This window comes from Pseudorca crassidens, chromosome 11 (assembly GCF_039906515.1).
Source record: "Pseudorca crassidens isolate mPseCra1 chromosome 11, mPseCra1.hap1, whole genome shotgun sequence".
In the NCBI taxonomy this organism is placed as follows: domain Eukaryota; kingdom Metazoa; phylum Chordata; class Mammalia; order Artiodactyla; family Delphinidae; genus Pseudorca; species Pseudorca crassidens.
In genome coordinates, this window is record NC_090306.1 from 44,258,985 (window position 1) to 44,278,146 (window position 19,162).

Here is a 19,162-nt window from a genome sequence, read left to right on the forward strand (position 1 = left end):
CCTGGCACGCAGTAGGTGTTCATTGACTATGTGTGGATGAAAGGAAAGAAGGAAGGGAGGTGGTCAGGCTTGCTGGCGTTCTCAGCCCTCCAGTGCCTTCCCGTTATTTCACACATTCATTCAGCAAGCGTTTATTGGGTGCCAACTGTGTGCCACTGTTCTGGATGCTCAGGGTGTGGCAGTGAACAACACAGGCCACGTCTCTGCCCGCGGGAACTCACATTGTCGTTGGGGGAAGAGCAGGTAACCACATAGGGAAACAGATACTAGGTGAGCTGGTGATGAGTGCTGTGCAGGAAGGACACGCAGGGTGGTGGTGCCTGCGGGTTATACGGGGAGTCTGGGAGTGCCTCACTAGCAGGGGGACGTTTGAGCCGAGACCTCACTCAGAGCAACCCCTCCCCCCGCCTCCAGGTCCTCCGTGAGCACCTGGGCGGGTCTGACCTCTCCCCACCACTCTCTGCTTCACCACCCTGCTCCAGGCACACTGACCTTCTTGCTGTTCCTCAAACCTGCCAAGCTCGTTCCTACCTCAGAACCTTTTCGCTTTCCGTTCCTTCTGCCCGGAAACCTCTTCCTCCAGATCTCCGTGCGGCTCGCGTCCTCACCTCATTCAGGTCTCTGCTCCAATGTCCGCTCCTCAGGGAGGCGCTGCCCGCCCCCCCACCACCCCCCGACCCACACACTGCTCCGCCCCCGCCCTGCCTCGGTCCCCCGGTGTGTAGCGCGACGTGATTGTTCTGTCTCTGACACGCAAGCTCCACAAAGACAGGGACTTCAGCTTATTTATCGCTACGTCCCAACATTCACGACAGTGGCGCTTAGTACGCGTTTTTTGAGTCCTCGTTTTGATGGTAATGATTGTGACGTTTTCTTTTCTAAACTACTCCTTCCTGGGCAGTGCGGTGGGGATGTGTCCTCTCTGTAATTCCAACTGAGCAAAGCAAATAGGACTGGTTGTGAAGGGAGTCCTGATGTGTTTGATCTGTCTCTCTTAGAATTGCTGTGTTTTCTGTGTCTGTATTTTATGATGAGCGCATCGTGGTGGTTGCGGAACAAAGACCTGACGCTTCCGAGGAAGATAGTTTCCAGTGGATGAGCCGTGTGCTACAGGTGAGCGCACCTGGGGTCTCTGTCGGGGAGGTTGACTTTGCTGTCAAAGGCAGCAGAAGCCACTGCTGAAGCATTTTCTTCAGTGGACCAGTTATGTTGCCTTTTTTTTTTTCCTGCCAGTAGCTACTCAAATATTCCAGCTACTGTTAGCAAAAGCAGATAGTACCACGCCTCCTTGTGTACCACAAAGTATTTTTCTGCTCAGGTTGCCAAAAACAATTGAATTTGACCTACCTCAGCAAGTTCTTTCACTCTTTTGTGCCTGAGTGTTAACTACCCATGAACGTTTTAACTGTCCAAATGTGGAACACATCTTTGACATAATCAGTCCCCATGTCAACAGCTGCAGTCTTACTGCATGCTACAAGTGGTGCCTAGAGTGTGAGGAATCCAATATGAGCTGCTGTTCTTCCTTTGAAGGAGCTTTACTGTGGAGTTAGAGATCTAGGTGAAGTAAACCACTAGGGAAGGAGGAAGATATGGGCTCAGTATAAGGGAAATGTTTCTAGGGGAGCAGGCTAGAATGATGAAGAGAGCCTAGTATTCGTTTAGAATCATACTTTGAATCCCAGCTCCACTACCTACCACATAAGTGCCTTTAGGCAGCTTACTTAACCTCACTGAGTTTATTTTCTCGTCTGTAAAGTGGGGATAAAATTATCTATATTACAGAGCTATTGGAAGGTTAATTGATGGTAATTAGATAATGAATTGAAATATTTAGTGCCTGCCTTCAGTACAAGATGATGGCGATCATTATTAATATAAAAAAGAACAATCATAAGCATATCTCCAATGAGGAGTTTATCTTAAATAACATTCCCTTTCCTCTCGGTCCCCTCACTCTGCTCTATTTTATGCTTAGTATTTATCAGCATATAAGTGTCTTCATATGTATTGTTTTCTACATCCACTATAATAGAAGACCCGTGAAAGCCAAGAGTTACTCTCTCTTGTTCCTGTTAGTCCAGAACCAGATGGCTATGCCAGCACATCATCAGAGTAGGCTCAGCAAATATTTGTTGGATAAATGGATGGTCCAGAGAAAGCATGGACTGTCCTTACCATTCAACTTATATGTATTGGGATTGTTCCCAGTGTCTATAACTTGTCTGCTTGGGGCATTTGGATTTATTTATTGCCAGTTAGTAGTAATGTTGTAGAAATGTTGTAGGCATGAGATGAGTGATGGCACTAGATGACTTTTAAGATTCTTCCTATCTGCAGGGTCTGTGATTCGGAATTATCAGTTGGTATAGCATAGGCTGTTTATAGTGCAAAAATCAGAGAAAGGAAAGAGAATACTGAAGATAGACTAGATAGAAAAAACTGTGAAGAAAGTGGGACTGGGTGATCTCTGAAAGACGGTTAGTAATCAGACCCGCAAAGAGAATTTTTTTATACTGTTCATATTTTCAAACACACTGCTTATTTCATTCAGAAAGAACTTTGGGGGATAGTGGTAGAATCTTGTGGTGGATTATGTATTTTTTCCAGTTACAGGAAGCAAATTTCCCAGGTTGTTATTTTTCCCTGGAAAGCAACTATAGGAATTAAATGCAGTGCTAAACTTACTAATCCAAATTTTTGTTAAAGTCATTTGGGGTCTGATTTGGGTGTGAAATAAGAAGGCATTATCTTATATGTAGCTTCTCTGCTTGGGGTACTTGGATCCATAGTAGAACATTAAGAACTCCATGTGTTCTGGTAGGTTAGAGCCCAGAGGTGGTTTAATTCCAGGTCAGTGTATGATATAAACTAAACACCTAACTCAACACCTTCTAAGGAACGTCGTCAGTGGATGACTTACCAGGTGGCATATTTTCAGTGAGGAATCCAAGCTACACATGATACATTTGCTAACTTCCTGTATATTCTAAGATACTCAAGACTTAGGAACTGTTACAAACTTCCCATTTCCTAGTTATCTCTGTTGGTTAGTGGATTAGTCTGAAGAATATGCTTTCAAGTTTATTCCTCTGCCCTTTTAAGTCATTTTAATAAAAGGCCTTGTCTGTCTTTTATGACTCTTGGTCCATTCGTCTTCTCAGGCTGGATCTCCTTTTCAGTAAGATTTGTGGGTAGTACAAAAGAACCCTCTCAACTGGCATGTTTAGAAATGGTATTGATGGTTGGTCAGTTAGTTTTCAAAGGTGATTGAAGCAGAAAACCATAACAATGAGAAATTCTTCAAGTATTAAATTTTAACACAAAACATAACAAGTTTGCCTTTTATTTGACGCAGAGGCGTGAGTGTGAGTTACACCAGTTTGAGTTCCAGGTCAGCTTACTTCCATAAACTACATCCAAAAGCATTGGTTTCTGGTTTCATTTCCTTTAAGTTAGACTAGAACGTGAGTATTTGAAAAGAAACTTACGTTTTAGAATTAACTTGCCCGTTCCTATCAACAGTAGGAGTTCACCTCTAATGAGTCTTTAAAAAGCATAACTCTTCCTATTTTGCATTCATATTTTATCAGTGGATATAATAGTTAATTATATGAGCACAGTAACAAAAACAGCAGCTGTAAAAGGTATAGAAGCAGGCACAGCTGACACTCAGTGAGCACACGGGTGCGTGGCTGGGAACAGGGGTGCGCCGAGGGAGCTGTTGGCCTCCAGGACTCAGTGTGAGGTGGGCCTCACCTGGATGTTTTGCAAAGGGGATGCCTAGTAACCTGGTGAACCACTTAAGCAAGGGCTTACTTACAGAGCTTCTGTTTTGTTCATAATAAAAATACTGGGACTTCCCGGGTGGCGCAGTGGTTAAGAATTCGCCTGCCAAGGCAGGGGACACGGGTTCGAGCCCTGGTCCGGGAAGATCCCACATGCCGCAGAGCAGCTAAGCCCGTGTGCCACAACTACTGAGCCCACGTGCCACAATTACTGAAGCCCACACGCCTAGAGCCCATGCTCCGCAACAAGCCACTGCAATGAGAAGCCCGTGCACCACAACGAAGAGTAGCCCCCGCTCGCCGCAACTAGAGAAAGCCCGCACGCAGCAGCGAAGACCCAGTGCAGCCAAAATTAAACAAAATAAATAAATTTATTAAAAATAAATAAATAAAATTTAAAAATTAAAAAAAAATTAAAAATAAAAATATTTTGCCTCTGTTTAATTGAGCTATGTTGGACAGCTAAAATATTAAACGAACCGAAACAAATTTCTAGGTTTTGGACATTATCAATCAAGAGAGAACATACTGAGGCTTGCAAATCAGTATCCACCTCTGTCCATTTAGATTGTACTGGGTTGGCCAATACCTCACCACTCTGCCATCACTGGAAGGATTAGGTACCTTTAGATGTATGGGATACTAATAATCTACCAGATTCTAGACCTAGAACGGAGAGAGAAGGAAAAACTCTAGGGCTTCCCTGGTGGCGTGGTGGTTAAGAATCCACCTGCTAATGCAGGGGACATGGGTTCAAGCCCTGGTCCGGGAAGATCCCATATGCCGCGGAGCAACTAAGCCTGTGCACCACAACTATTGAGCCTGTGCTCTAGAGCCCGCAAGCCACAACTACTGAAGCCCTCGCGCCTAGAGCCCGTGCTCCGCAACAAGAGAAGCCACCGCAGTGAGAAGCCCGCGCACCGCAACGAAGAGTAGCCCCCGCTCGCCGCAACTAGAGAAAGCCCACGCGCAGCAACGAAGACCCAAGCAGCCAAAAATAAAATAAAACACGAAAAACTCTTAGAGTAGAATAATGCATTGTGTTAGGAGGATGTCAAATGTCATAAAATTAATCTCACTGAGTATTTTTTTTGTTTGTATTTTTCTAGGCAATCGATAGCATTCATCAAGTGGGGGTTTATTGTCTTGCTCTGGTGCCTGCCAATACTCTGCCCAAAACTCCACTGGGAGGGATCCACATATCTCAGACGAAACAGCTCTTTCTGGAGGGATCGCTACATCCTTGTAATATCCTCATGTGCCCACATACATGCGTGACCAATTTGCCAAAACCCCGGCAAAAGCAGCCAGGTAAGAATGCTGGCTTTGAAGGCATGACATTAAAACTGTAACTTGAAGAAGCTGAATTCTCTCAGCATGATTTTTTTCTCTAGAGTTGGACTTTACAAAGATTAGTAAGTAACATGAGAATCGTATCAGCTGACCAAAAGCAGGAAGGAGTGAGATTTTGTAAAATAGCTTTTCCAGGTTTACTGTTGGCTCAGTCTTCTGAGTAATTCTCAGTAGAGTGCCTCCATTTTCCCTGGAGGTAAGGTATGGGGTCAAGGTGATCAGAATCCCACTGGCGGAGGTAGAATAGAGCAAGTCCCGTAAGGGAAGGTTCTGATAATAAGAATAGCTAGTGTTTATTGAGGCTTACTAAAAGCCAAATATTAGCTATACATTTTACAAATATGATCCTAGAGCTTTGCCCTCAGCTGTGGAAAGTAAAGTTCAGAAAAGTTAAGAATTGTGCCCAAAGTCATATAGCTGGTTAGTGACAGAGATGAGATAAATAGCATGTTTTGCATTTGCCATATTCCTATGAATTCAAGATGCAGATAGAAGTATGTGAATTGCCATGTGAAACAAGGAAAAAACCAAATAGTCAATTTCACCATTTTGCCTAATTTGTGAACAAACCTAGGTTGTAGGGCTAATGAGTAGGAGACTAAAGGCAGGAGTAAGTGATTGATGGTCAGTCATGTTAAAATATCTGCTTAGGGCTTCTCTGGTGGCGCAGTGGTTGAGAGTCCGCCTGCCGATGCAGGGGACACGGGTTCGTGCCCCAGTCCGGGAAGATCCCACATGCCGTGGAGCAGCTAGGCCCGTGAGCCATGGCTGCTGAGCCTGCGCGTCCGGAGCCTGTGCTCCGCAACGGGAGAGGCCACAACAGTGAGAGGCCCGCGTACCGCAAAAAAAAAAAAAAAAAATCTATTCAATCCAACATGAAGTCATTAAGTTTTATTGATGCTTTTTCATTTTAATGGAGAAGTTAATGAGAGCCTCCCAGTTTCTTGTATGCCTGGAAACACATGAGAGCCAAAATCTGGCCTTTACAGTTCCCACTGCTACCACATACACTCACACACACATACACATAGTGGGAAGATTAGGAAGTCAAAGGGAAGTATGGCATTTAATTATATTTCCATTAAGACGGCTTTTGCTGAAAGGTAAATATGATGTACAATAATAAAATAAAAGGTAAGCCTCTGACTCTCTAGGATATTTTTATTAGGATATTACAATGTTAATCTGCTCTGCTTTGCAGTAGTTATTACTTCAGTGGTCTGGTGGCTGAAGATCATATCACATTTGGTTATATAGACGTTATTGTCAACTCACCAAGTAACCTTATCTTAGTAACAGTGTATATAGAGCTAAAGTATATATGATATTTATCAGTTTCTGCTAGTGGAAATGACAGTTTATGGAGGCTAATATTCTAAAGGGGCAGTTAGAATCAAGTCTGTACTAATCAAGAAATATATAAAAAGAAGTATCTTCATATTTCCTGCCTACGTATCTGATGGACATGTAAAACATACAAATCCTTCTCCATCTTGTATTCTGTTATACTGAAGTCCTACATTTGTCATATGAGTAAAATCCTATTTTAAATAGCATTTAATCTAGAATTCCTTTAACAAAGCTTTCATTTCAGTAGATGCTTAAAGGATGCAACTCAGAGACATAGTAGTTGCTTAAAACATTGCTTTTGCTAGCCAGATTTCACCCAGTTTTACTAAATGATGAAACCTGTATAAAAGGTTTATTCCTAAGCCCTCATAGGCATAGCATCCACCTGTCTGATGAAAGCATTAGGTTTGGATTCTGTGTTTTTGCTGTCTGTAGTGATGGTCTGCTAAGATCTTAGTGGAATGCGTATGGGTCAGACCAAAGCAGCTTGAAAATGTAGCATAGGTAGAACAGACATGTTGTGGGGATAGCATGAGAGGATGGGGTTTAAGAAGAATACAGGAGCATGGAGATGGTTGGGAGTGAGGTAAAAAAGGAAAGGAGAGGAAAAGGAAGATAGAAACGGTGTTAAGGTAGCCCAGTGACAAAAATCTCATTGAGATGTCTGTTAAGCTGTCGTGTAAAGAATGGGAATGTGTTAGGACTGGTTTCGGCTGCACGTTTCAGATGAACATAACGACTGCTTAAACAAGAGGCAAGTTTTTTCTTTCTCAAGTGAAAGAAATCCAGAGCTAGGCAGTCCAAGGCTAGGATGGAACTGGCTAGGAACCCTCAGTCACCGTTGGTCCAGCTTCCCATCTTATTGCGTTGGCATTGTTATCAGTTAACTGTTGTTATAGATGTGCTGCATAACAAATAATCCTAAAACTCAGTGGTTTAAAGTAAGAAGCATTTATTTTTCACTCGTGGAATGTGGATCTGCTGAACCTGGCTGGGATCCGCTGGCCTTGGCTTGGCTCCAGGCTGTAGGTTGGGTTCAGACCTGTTCCATGTGTGTCCTCATCATGGGACCAGCAGCTACCTGTGCCATATTTTCCTCAAGGCAGATGGCAAAAGCAAGAAGCAAGCCAAACCATACAAGCATACTGAAAGCTTCTGTTTGCTTCATGTTTCCTAACATTTTATTGTCCAGGACAAGTCAGACCAGGCCCAAAGTCAGTGGAGCAGAGAGGTATATACTCCTCTCATGTAATCAGAGCAAGGAAGACTTGTAAGAAAATCAAAGAGTCTGCCACAGCCAGCCTTAGCATACTGCCTCAGGGTTCATTTAAGCTCCTGACCTCCAGCCATCAGTTCTACATTCCAGCTAGCAGGTGGGAGAAAAAGACAAAGAAGGGAATACCCTTCCCCTTTAAACATACCTTCTAGAAATCGCACATATTACTTACTCTTACCTATTATTCTCCTACGCTAAAGAATATAGTCTTTATTCCAGGCATTTGCCCAGCTAAAAACTGGGGGTTGTGTTTTTAAGGAAAAAGAGGAGAATAGGGCTTGATGACTAGCAGTCTTTGCCAGTGGAAATTTACAGAATTTTGTGGAGAAAATAAGAAGACATATTACAGGTACAGCACAGTATCAGCAATTAGCCTCGTAGATGTTATTGCTTTCAGTAATTTTTCACTCTTTGACTCATAGTCTCAAGAAATACACACAGAAGAACCTCAAGAAATTACTGCTGAATTATTTTTGTCATTTTAAATTACTCTGAAAAATTCACTTTTTAAAACATCACACCTTTATTAACTTTACATTGTGAGTCCAGGAATGGGCAACTTACACAGTCATATATAGTCTGTGTCCTGCCTACATAAAAAAGGCTGTCTCCAACATAATATATCTGTTAACGTATTATGCAGTCTCTTGGGAAAGAATTTTGCATATTGTATTGGATTGGCCAAAAAGTTCCTTCAGTTTTTAAGTAAAAATAAAAGACATTTTTCATTTTCACCAAGAACTTTATTGAACAGCATATTCACCATTTTGTTCCACTACCTTCTGCCATTTTTCAGGCAACTTCATAATTCCATCTTCCCAAACCTTTTTCTTTTTGAGCAAAGAATGGTTCCAGGTGCCTTTTACAGTCTTCCAGGGAATTGAAACTTTTTCCATTAAGAGAATTTTGTTAAGACCGAAATAAATGGAAATCTGAAGGTGCAATGTCTGGTGAATACGGCGGGTGAATCAGAACTTCCCAGCCAAGCTGTAACAGTTTTTGCCTGGTCATCAAAGAAACATGTGTTCTTGCGTTATCCTGATGGAAGATGATGCGTTTTCTGACTAATTCTTCTTTTTGTCGAGTGCTGCTTTCAACTGGTCACATTGGAAACAGTACTTGTTGGAATTAGTCATTTGATTTTCCAGAAGGAGCTCATAATAGAGGACTCCCTTCCAATCCCACCATATACACATCACCTTTGGATGAAGACTAGCCTGTAGTGTGGTTGGTGGTGGTTCATTTCGCTTGCCCCACAATCTCTTCTGTTCCACATTATTGTACAGTATCCACTTTTCATCTCCTGTCACGATTTGTTTTAAAAACGGAACGTTTTCATGACATTTCAGGAGAGAATCGTGAGCAGAAATACAGTCAAGAAGGTTTTTTTTGCTTAACTTATGTGGAACACAAACATCAAAGCAATTAACGTAACCAAGCTGGTGCAAACGGTTTTCAGCGCTTGATTTGGATATTTTGAGTATGTCAGCTATCTGCCACGTGGTATAATGTTGATTGTTCTCAATGACTCGATTTGATCGCTATCAACTTCACCTGGTTTACTCAACCATGGAGCATCGTCCAGTGAGAAGTCTCCAGCACTAAACTTTGCAAACCACTTTTGACATATTCAGTCAGTCACAGCACCTTCTTCATACACTGCACAAATCTTTCTATGCGTTTCAGTTGCGTTTTTACCTTTTTTGAAATAATAAAACATTATACGCCGAAAATGTTGTTTTTCCTTCTATCTTCAGTATTAAAATGGCTACACAAAAATTCACCAATTTTGATAAGTTTTTTTTTAAATGCACACTGATATGACAGCTATCATAATACAGTCTAACAAAATTGTTTCGAATGAACTTAAAGACAGCTAAGCACTACTAGAGAGCCATCTTACGGAAAAAAACGAACCTTTTGGCCACCCAGTACTTAAAATTTCAGTGGACATACACTTTGTAGATGAAAACTGTTTAGCAGAGTATTGGAGTTCTTTACCCTTAGGGTGTGTTTTTTTTTTTTAGTTTAAAATTTTTCTTTAACTTTTCATTTTGAAGTAATTTCACTTACAAAAAAAGTTGCCAAACAGTAAAAGAATTGCCTTATACTCTTTACCCAGCTTCCCCACATATTTAAAAGTGATTCCATGATTTAAGTGATTTTGTTCCAGCTATTTCAGTACATTCATAATCAACAGATTTTGGCAATAAACGTTATTTAATATTAATCAAAGCATAGCATCAGCATTATTCAAAACTCAGCTGGCAATAAATTTTGTTATGTTTTAGCTGTCTTCTTAGTTTCATATGTTGGAGTCTAATCTTTAAGTGACCATCAGGAAAGGCATACAAAGCCCTAGCATTATTGAGAAAGGGAGAGTTTTCCTTTTTTATCTTGAGAAAGGGAGAGTTTTCACTTTTTTTTCCCCAAGTGGCAAGCCTCTGGAACAGTTGAAAATACCGTAATGAACACCCATATACCTTCCCCTAGATTCAGCAACTGTTATCTTTTTGTTTAACTGAATCCTTTGAAAGGAAATTGCAGACATCATGACACTTCATCCCCAAATATTTCAGCAGTGTATCTCTAGAGAACAAAAACATTCTCCTAAAATTTTCCTAATCAGCCACAATGCCATTATCCTATTAAGAAAGTTAGCATTGAGCTTCCCTGGTGGCGCAGTGGTTGAGAGTCCGCCTGCTGATGCAGGGGACATGGGTTCGTGCCCCGGTCCGGGAAGGTCCCACATGCCGCGGAGTGGCTGGGCCTGTGAGCCATGGCCGCTGAGCCTGCGTGTCCAGAGCCTGTGCTCCGCAACGGGAGAGGCCTGCATACCTCAAAAAAAAAAAGAAAAGAAAAAAGCAAGTTAGCATTAATATAATCCTATCATTTAATAATACACAATCTATGTTCATATTTCTCCACCTGTTTATTATAGTAGCTGGGTTTTTTTTAATCCAGTATCTAAAGTCACACATTGCTTTTGGCTGTCATGTCCTTTAACTTGAAAGCTCCCAAATCTGTTGTGTCTTCAAGACACGGACCTTTTTGAAGAATCCAGGCCAGTTGTCTTGTAGAATGTCCTACAGTCTGGATTTCATTGCTCACTTAAAATAAAGCCCTTCTGATTTTCCTGATGAAGTCACCCTCAGTCCTCATAGATGGCAGATTTCTTTTCAGACCAGATATTTATTACTGTTAAGCCCTCGTTAGGGTTTTATCCATGATTGGAACAGATGAAATGTATCAGTAGGAACCAATGCAACCAACTGTCACCTCCTCGGAGTGAAAACTTCCCTCTCTACACAGTCCCTCCACCCCCCAATCCATGTCTCTCCTGTGGTCCTATTTTCTTTTTTTCCAGCACTTCCTGCTACCTGACATTATTTGTGTATGTGTTTATTGGTTGCCTTTCCCCGCTAGAATACAAGCTGTATGTCTTGCTTGCTACTTTGTCCCAGTGCCTAGAAGGGTGCTCAGTCGGTATTGGTTGAATGAACGTTTGAACCAGCTTTGGTCAGTCTGGAAATGCTTGGGGCTGGCGTGGCGGTGGTATGTAGCTTGAATCGCCATCTCCAGAGAGCTGATTTTTGCTTTTACTTACAGGCGTAGGCCCTGCTTCTGTGATGGTTGGGAATCTGGTTGCAGGAAAACGCATAGCACAAGCTGCAGGAAGGGATCTTGGGCAAATTGAAGAGAATGATTTAGTGAAGAAGGTAAGTGTTCCAGAAGTGTTGATTTTTACAAACAAGTCAAGGACAGAACCTACGCTTCAGGTAACAGATGGCAGATGCATTGTCCAGCTTCTTAAAAGTTGCTGACCATGATTCTTTTTTCTGCTTTATGACTTCAGCACCAATTTCTGGCGGAGATCTTACAGTGGCGAGCCCAGGCAACTCCTGACCATGTACTCTTCATGCTGTTAAATGCCAAGGTATTAAAAATGCAATTGTATGTCTAATCAGCTGGCTATTGTGAGAGTATCTTAGGCACGCTTGATCTCTTTCTTTCATCAGAAAAGTTCTATTGCCAACTCAGAGGAAGGAGTTGTTGCTTTCTCCTCGTTTTGATATATGAGGATAAATTGTGCAGTTATTTCAAGGTTGAAATGAGACCTCCTGGAGTGTTATTCAATACTGTCTCTTTTTTGTCACAATCAAGTTGTCTTTATTCAGTTCTGATAGGAACCATAGGACAACCATGTAATTACATAATCTACAGATAGACAGAATGCATTGTGGCAATGTAATTCTTAGCCCAGTTTGACTTTTAATTCTTTGATTTCCACCAGAAATAAAATGACTTTAGATCAACATTTTAAAAACCAGTTGTTTCTAGTACATACTTAAATTATTTATTGCTAACATAAAAAGCAAATTGAAAATTATTCAAGAGTATGTTTAACTATTGCTTTCTAATGGATGGTTCGCCAGAATATTGTATTTTTTAAGTTATGCATTCCATGGGAGTCTGTTGAGATTTGTTTGTTTTAATGGTTGAGTCCAAAGCTGGTACTGTGACCACAGCATAGAACAGTATTTGTCACCAGCAGGGGGAAGACTGGAGGGCCTATTGGAGTCCCTTAGGGGACTTACCCAGATGGCCCCCTTCTGCCCCAGGCCCTGGATTCTGATAGTCTCTCCCTCCCTCCCTCCCTTCCTCCCTCCCTCCCTCCCTCCCTCCCTCCCTCCCTCTCTCTCTCTCTCTCTCTCTCTCTCTCTCTCTCTCTCACACACACACACACACACACACACCCCACACACACACATACACAGCTTTGAGAATTTATTCAGTGATAGGACCTGAGAGGAATATGCTCTGCATCTTAGTGAAAAGTCAGTTAAAATCTTAAGAACCATTGCTCTATGGTAGAAAACTTTGGACTTCCTTGCTCCACCTCTGCATGAAGTGGGCTTCTCTTCAAGCCCATGGATTGAGTAGGGTCCTTCCATTTCAGTAAGAAGATGTCAATCCAGCTTGTTCCCCACTCCACTCCCAAGCTTGGCTACAGTTAAACTTATGGCCCTGTCAAATCATACTTCAGATCTATTTGTTAGTGAAAGTAAGTTGAAATTTGCTTCTTGGGTAGAGAAATAATATATATGGATGACTAAAGGACATGTAGTCCATCTGTTCTTCTGCATATTCTAACATTTTACCTTGGATTAGCCCAGGCCACCAGAAAGCTTAGGAACCATACAACATTGTTCCCTTATGCCCAGAAAATGCTTCTTACTGAAGTTTAGGTTACTGCCGTACCAAGGACCAAAAAGAGAGCCATTGTAAGAAATGGCCTTATGAATTTAACCCTGATTTTAGCCAAAGGAATATTCATTTTAGTGTTATAACCTTAATGTCCAACAATAGACAATTGACTAAATAAATTATGGCATATAAACATGAAATACTATGCAGTCATTGAAAATAATGTTATAGAATAGTTGATGACCCAGAAAATAGTCATAATGTGGAAGTAGGAAAAGTAGGATATAAAACTTTAATAATAATTGAGTACTTACTGAAGACCCTGTCCTGGGTGCTTTCCATTTCATAGTTCATTTTAAGGTTAGGGGAACGGAGGCATAGAGACATAAAATCACTTGCCCAAGGTCGCAGGGCCCTAAGTGGTAGGACTAGGAAATTAACTCCTTCATTTGAACCCAAACTAGCTTCAGAGCCCACATTCTTAGCCAATGCACTATACAGCCTCTGGCATAATATAGTATACCTTTTTTTTTTTAATGTTGCATGTGAATTTATATATAATACATACTCATTTGTTAAAAACCAGGAAAATATACAGCAAAAGTTAATAGTGGTTACATCTCATATTTACTAATCTATATTTTCCAAATTTTCTATATTGAACTTGTACTACTTTATATTAATGAAATTTAAAAGTTACTTTTAAAAGAAACAGCTCAGTAAACTTGTTTTTATCATGAGTTTTTTAAAGTTAAGTTACAATAATTAAAACAGTGTGGTATTGGCACGATATAGACAAATAACAGTTTGGTTTTATCTGGTAAAGTTGAAGGTGGGCATACCCATTGACCCAGCAATTCCATTTCTAGGGCTATACCTGACCAAAACTCATATATTTATGCACCAGGATATATGTATTAGAATGAATTGTCCATCAGCAGTAGAATGGATGAATAAATTGTGGTATGTTCATGCAGTTAAATACTGTGCAGCAACAAAAGCAAATGAACTATACACCTAAGCATGAGAGGTTAGATGACGCTTCATAGAATGTTGAGAGAAAGAAGCAAATCACAAAAAAATATATGTACAGTACAACTATGAAAATCAAATATTTCATAGGTGGTAAAAATATAAAGAAAAAGAAATTAGCCACTAACATTAAAAAGTCACGATAGTGGTCCCCTATGGAGGGAAAGAGAAGGCACCCATGAGGGTGCTTTTAAGCAGTGGTCTTTTTCACATCAGGCTGGTTCTTACACAGATGCTTGTTTTATATATATATATATTTTTTTTTTTTTTTTTTTTTTTTTTTTTTTTTGCGTTACGCGGGCCTCTCACTGCTGTGGTCTCTCCCGTTGCGGAGCACAGGCTCCGGACGCGCAGGTTCAGCAGCCATGGCTCACGGGCCCAGCCGCTCCGCGGCACGTGGGATCCTCCCGAACCAGGGCACGAACCCGTGTCCCCTGCATCGGCAGGCGGACTCTCAACCACTGCGCCACCAGGGAAGCCCTATAATTTTTTATTAAGCTACACGTTCATATCTTATGTACTTTCACACTCGTGTGTTATATTTTACAAAGGCACAGGGGTTCAAAAAGCCCAGCTTGGTGAAACTTGAATTGGACAATAAGGATATTTATGAAGACCCGCAGGAGAAATTATTCTCAGGCCCAGGAATAATTGGCCATCTCCTAATCTGCTAACCTTTGTTAATTCACTGTTCGTGTTTTTGTTTACATCTCTGCTGTTAGAATACTCAGAGCCAAACTCGTGTTTTACACAAGTGTACTTGACCACATAGCCAGCGCCCTGACCTCACTCATGCCCTCGTCCTGCTTTCATTTCTTTTATTTTCCCCTCTTCTCTTATTTCTTCATGTAAATACAAAATTGCTATGTATTTTTAAAGCTACCTTAAATAAGAGAGACTGTAAATCCATACGTTTGATTTAAGTTAATGTTGTTAGTCCCTAAGTACCTTCAAACATTGAGAAAGAAAAGGAATACCACACACGTCTTTTGGTGCTTGGGGAATTTTCACTGAACTTGATAGCTTGCTGCAGATAATCTAGCAAGGCACAAGCCTTCCGTATAATGTCAGATTGGCTCTGTTTGTTACTGTTTTCCTTACTGAGCGTCAACCTGCTTATACTTTCTTCTATTAACAGGGAACTACGGTGTGCACGGCCAGCTGCCTTCAGCTTCATAAGCGAGCAGAGAGGATTGCAGCAGTTCTTGGCGACAAGGGACATCTCAATGCAGGAGACAACGTTGTATTACTCTATCCACCTGGTAAGTGCTGGATTGGTAGACTAGACAAGCTCCATTGCTAGACTACAGACTCTAAGAGGACAGGAGCTCAGGGCTGCTATACATGACCACGTGGGCTGTGCGCACAGGCTCATGCCACGGGAACAGGCCTCTCCTCTCAGGGTTGTGCAGTGTGAGGGCTCTGCCAGGACCGAGTCTGTTGTATTTACTCTTGTATTTCCTGTCTTGTATAATACTCTTGCATTTCCAGGCACTGTCTAGCTCAGTGCCTGGCACTATGGTAAATATTGAATGAGTGAATGACAACTTCTTGACTTTCGGAAACACTCAAAAGAGACCCTTATTTCTAGGAGTGCTCAGGAACGGGACTCTTTCACCCAGTTTTCAAAAGCATGTTGTGTGTGAACTCTGACTTCACATTCTCCACATCGTAATTCGTGCTTACTGTCCCTCGATTATTACTGCATTCATCTTCCACGCTCTAATTCAGCAACCTCTTTACATCAAGAGGGACTCAGGGACTTCCCTGGTGGTGCAGTGGATGGGAATCCGCCTGCCAGCACAAGGGACACGGGTTCAATCCCTGGTCCGGGAAGATCCCACATGCCGTGGAGCAACTAAGCCCATGCACCACAGCTATCGAGCCCTAGTGCCACAACTACTGAAACCCGCATACCTAGAACCCGTGCACCGCTACGAAGAGTAGCCCCCGCTTGCCACAACTAGAGAAAGCCCACGCGCAGCAACGAAGACCCAGTGCAGCCAAAAATAAAATTAAAGAAAAGAGGGACTCAGAATTACTTGATGAGTTTGGTGTAAATATTAAAAATTTTAGGTGAAATATTTCAGTTGTCCCTTTCTTTAGTCTTCGGCCACCTAACTCATAAATCCAGCCTTCTGTGGTCTTTTATCCCTTTTACCTCATTTTACTGTGATTCTCACTTTGCTTTTTTATTTACATTGATACTAAGATTTCTTAGAAGGTCATCTGGTAAAGGAATTCCTCCTTGTTCCTGGGAGATTGTCTTCCATCTACCAATTAATCATGGTGATGGACCACAGCACTTCCCAAGGAGGCCACCCTTCGAGTCCTGATATTGCAGAGGCTTCGTATCAAGTGATGCCTTGCCTCCCTAAAACCTGCACCCACTGGGGGAGTGACATCTTGGGGGTCCAATTGCTGTTCACATAGCGGCCTTCTAAAGAGTGAAAGAAAGCTCAGGTGTTCCTCATCTCTCCTTTTCCCATTCTTTTATCTTCCAAGTGGAGCAGCCCTAATTCTTGCAGTTATTTCTCCTAGGTAATATTAAGTAATGATGTCAAAATACCTTCGTCAGGTATCTTTCAAGAGCTTACTTCTGAGCTCCTTTCTCGTTATTTATTCTTGGCTTCTCTATATTTTTTTTAAGTTGTTTTATATGCATCCTTCTTTACCTTCTGTTTCTTCTAAATTTAAAAAATTTCTTCCGATAATGTCTCTGTTAAATTACGGTCTAAAGAACCCATCTGGCACATGATTTAATAAACTAGTTTTGGAATAAATAAATAAATTGGTTTTGGAAGCTCTGGCTTTTGCTTTCTCGGTGACAAACCAGGCAGCTAAGTGGCTCTGTCTTGCAGGCATCGAGTTAATCGCTGCGTTCTACGGCTCCCTGTATGCCGGGTGCATACCTGTGACCGTCCGACCTCCTCACGCTCAGAACCTCACAGCCACATTGCCCACCGTCCGCATGATTGTTGATGTAAGTGCCGGGTATAACTTGCCTTGTCCTCATCTCATAAAACCCAGAGTCAGACAGCTAAGTTTCCTTACTCATTTTCCAGTCTAATTGAGTCAGGAAGTCGAATCTGTCTCCTGCAAACTACCTCCTTTTCCTTTATCTGATCAAAGTGACCAGCATTTTCCAGTGAAGGAATGTGGGGAAAGCAGTTTTTGGTGAGATACAGGATTGTGTTTTTATCATGAACATTAAGGAAGTGAAGCTGTCATTAGTATTTCTCCATGAAACTTATTTTTTTCCCTCTTCTTAAAAAAGTCCTAATATTTTTTCTGCACAGTAACCAAGGTAATTTTAAATGCCAAACTGAATTCTCCCCATGTCAGGTCACTTTTTGGGGGGTTAGTCTTATAAATTCGCTTGGTATAGTATTAAAGTATACTATAGTAGGAAAGTAAGATAAATCTTATTCTAATCATATCCTAATTTACTTTAAAGCAAAGAGTTACAAAGTTCCAATTTATGTCACATTTGTTTCTCTAAGAACTGCTGCTCCATCCCCAACTGGAGCCTGCAGTATAAAAGGTGCATTTGCCACAGATGATTTTACTACAAAGTTCAGTTTGGCAAAGTGCCCTGGTTATATTCTGCAAAGTAGGCCGGAGCAGCAGGGAGGGGAGTTTCCTTCCACTGACACAGTTTGCGGGGTGAGGGAAGTTGGTCCCCATGCGTTTCCACGTGCGGGTGTGTGGGAGAGCTCGTTCCTCTGAGTGTACAGAGTCCCTCAAGTCCAGGGTATGTTCTAGGTCCGGTGTGTTTCACCATATTCCCTGGACTGTTGCAAACACTACCTCCTTCAGAGATGATCCTCCAACACCTCTCATTCCCTGAGTACTACGAAGTCCATGTTTCTATTTTATTATGGTCTTCATGAAATCAAGAGATCTGGGGATCCATACTGAGGTTATAACCATGGAATATTTGAGAATCACTGTTGTAAACAGTAACTTGTGTTATGAACAAGTCCATCATTCTAATTCAGTGTTACGCATTTTTCAGGACAAATGTAAGGGGAACACTGACCTCCATTGTCCTGTGTGTATTCTTTGAAAAGCTGGTACTGCCCTGTCCCAGTATGATGTGCGAGTTGCTTTTAGCAGCAGCCAGAGCCTATGGTGCTACACGGGGCTAAGCCTCATGGTGCTTATTTTTGTCCATTTGTTTCTAGGTCAGCAAAGCAGCCTGCATTCTCACCACACAGACCCTAATGAGGTTACTGAGGTCCCGAGAGGCAGCAGCAGCTGTGGATGTGAAAACCTGGCCAACTATCATTGACACAGGTGAAAGGGAGATTTCTCCAGAGGCATTGAGGGGGCAAGAACATTCACTCCCCGAGATTTCCTAGGTTCTCATACCAAAGGTGTTTACATAGCTCTTCCGTTGCAGCCCATTCCACCTGCTAAGACAGAGGCAAAACTTAATATCCACTCAGCTTGAGTTACCAAAGGACTGGATACTGCAACATCCAGATCCAGAGAAGCAGATCACAGTGTGCCAGAACTCTGGCGACAAAACGTGACTTGCTGTTACTCTTGGCATCATCAAACAGTCGTTAGGTGTTTATGCCAGATGTGACCGTAGACATGTTGGGCTACATAAAGTATGGGGAGGATCTGACCCTTGACTTCCAGATGTGATAGAGTTGGAACAGCATTGCACTAGGAGTCAGAAGACCTGGTTCTGGTTCAAGCTTCAGTCCTTATTTTCTGTATAACCTTGTCTGAGATGACCCTTTCCTAAAACACTACCTACCCTGGCCCGACTCACATATTTATTGAGAATATCAAATGCAACATAATATGAAAATACTTTGAAAACCATAAAGTGTATGAATTTTAGATGGTGTTCATACTAAAGAAGGGGGTAAGACTTTGGGATAGCTGGAGATGGTGGTGGAGGGGAGAGTGTGGGTTTTGGAGTTGGGCAGACAGGTGTAAATCCTCATCCTCTGTTACTCGTAACTACTTCATGGGGTCATGAAGATTAAATGACATAATGTAAAGCACCAGCATACAATCACAGTAATAACAACATCTAACTTTTTATTGAGCCCTTACCATGTGGCAGTCATGTAACATGTGTTACCTAATTTCCTCCTTCTACAACCCTATTAGATAGGTGCCAGTTTTAGCCTCA

The 19,162-nt window shown here is 41.8% G+C and overlaps 1 protein-coding gene across 4 annotated transcripts in view; it reads left to right on the forward strand.

The window, feature by feature from the left end:
* Nucleotides 1-19,162, forward strand: part of DIP2B (disco interacting protein 2 homolog B) — a 236,019-nt gene that overhangs the window by 199,449 nt on the left and 17,408 nt on the right. For all 4 annotated transcript variants that reach the window (XM_067696517.1, XM_067696520.1, XM_067696521.1 and 1 more), the window contains 7 exons: nt 999-1,113; nt 4,898-5,099; nt 11,377-11,486; nt 11,624-11,704; nt 15,146-15,269; nt 16,869-16,990; nt 18,195-18,306. In XM_067696517.1, coding sequence (XP_067552618.1) covers nt 999-1,113; nt 4,898-5,099; nt 11,377-11,486; nt 11,624-11,704; nt 15,146-15,269; nt 16,869-16,990; nt 18,195-18,306 — 866 coding nt within the window. The remainder of the gene's footprint in view (nt 1-998; nt 1,114-4,897; nt 5,100-11,376; nt 11,487-11,623; nt 11,705-15,145; nt 15,270-16,868; nt 16,991-18,194; nt 18,307-19,162) is intronic.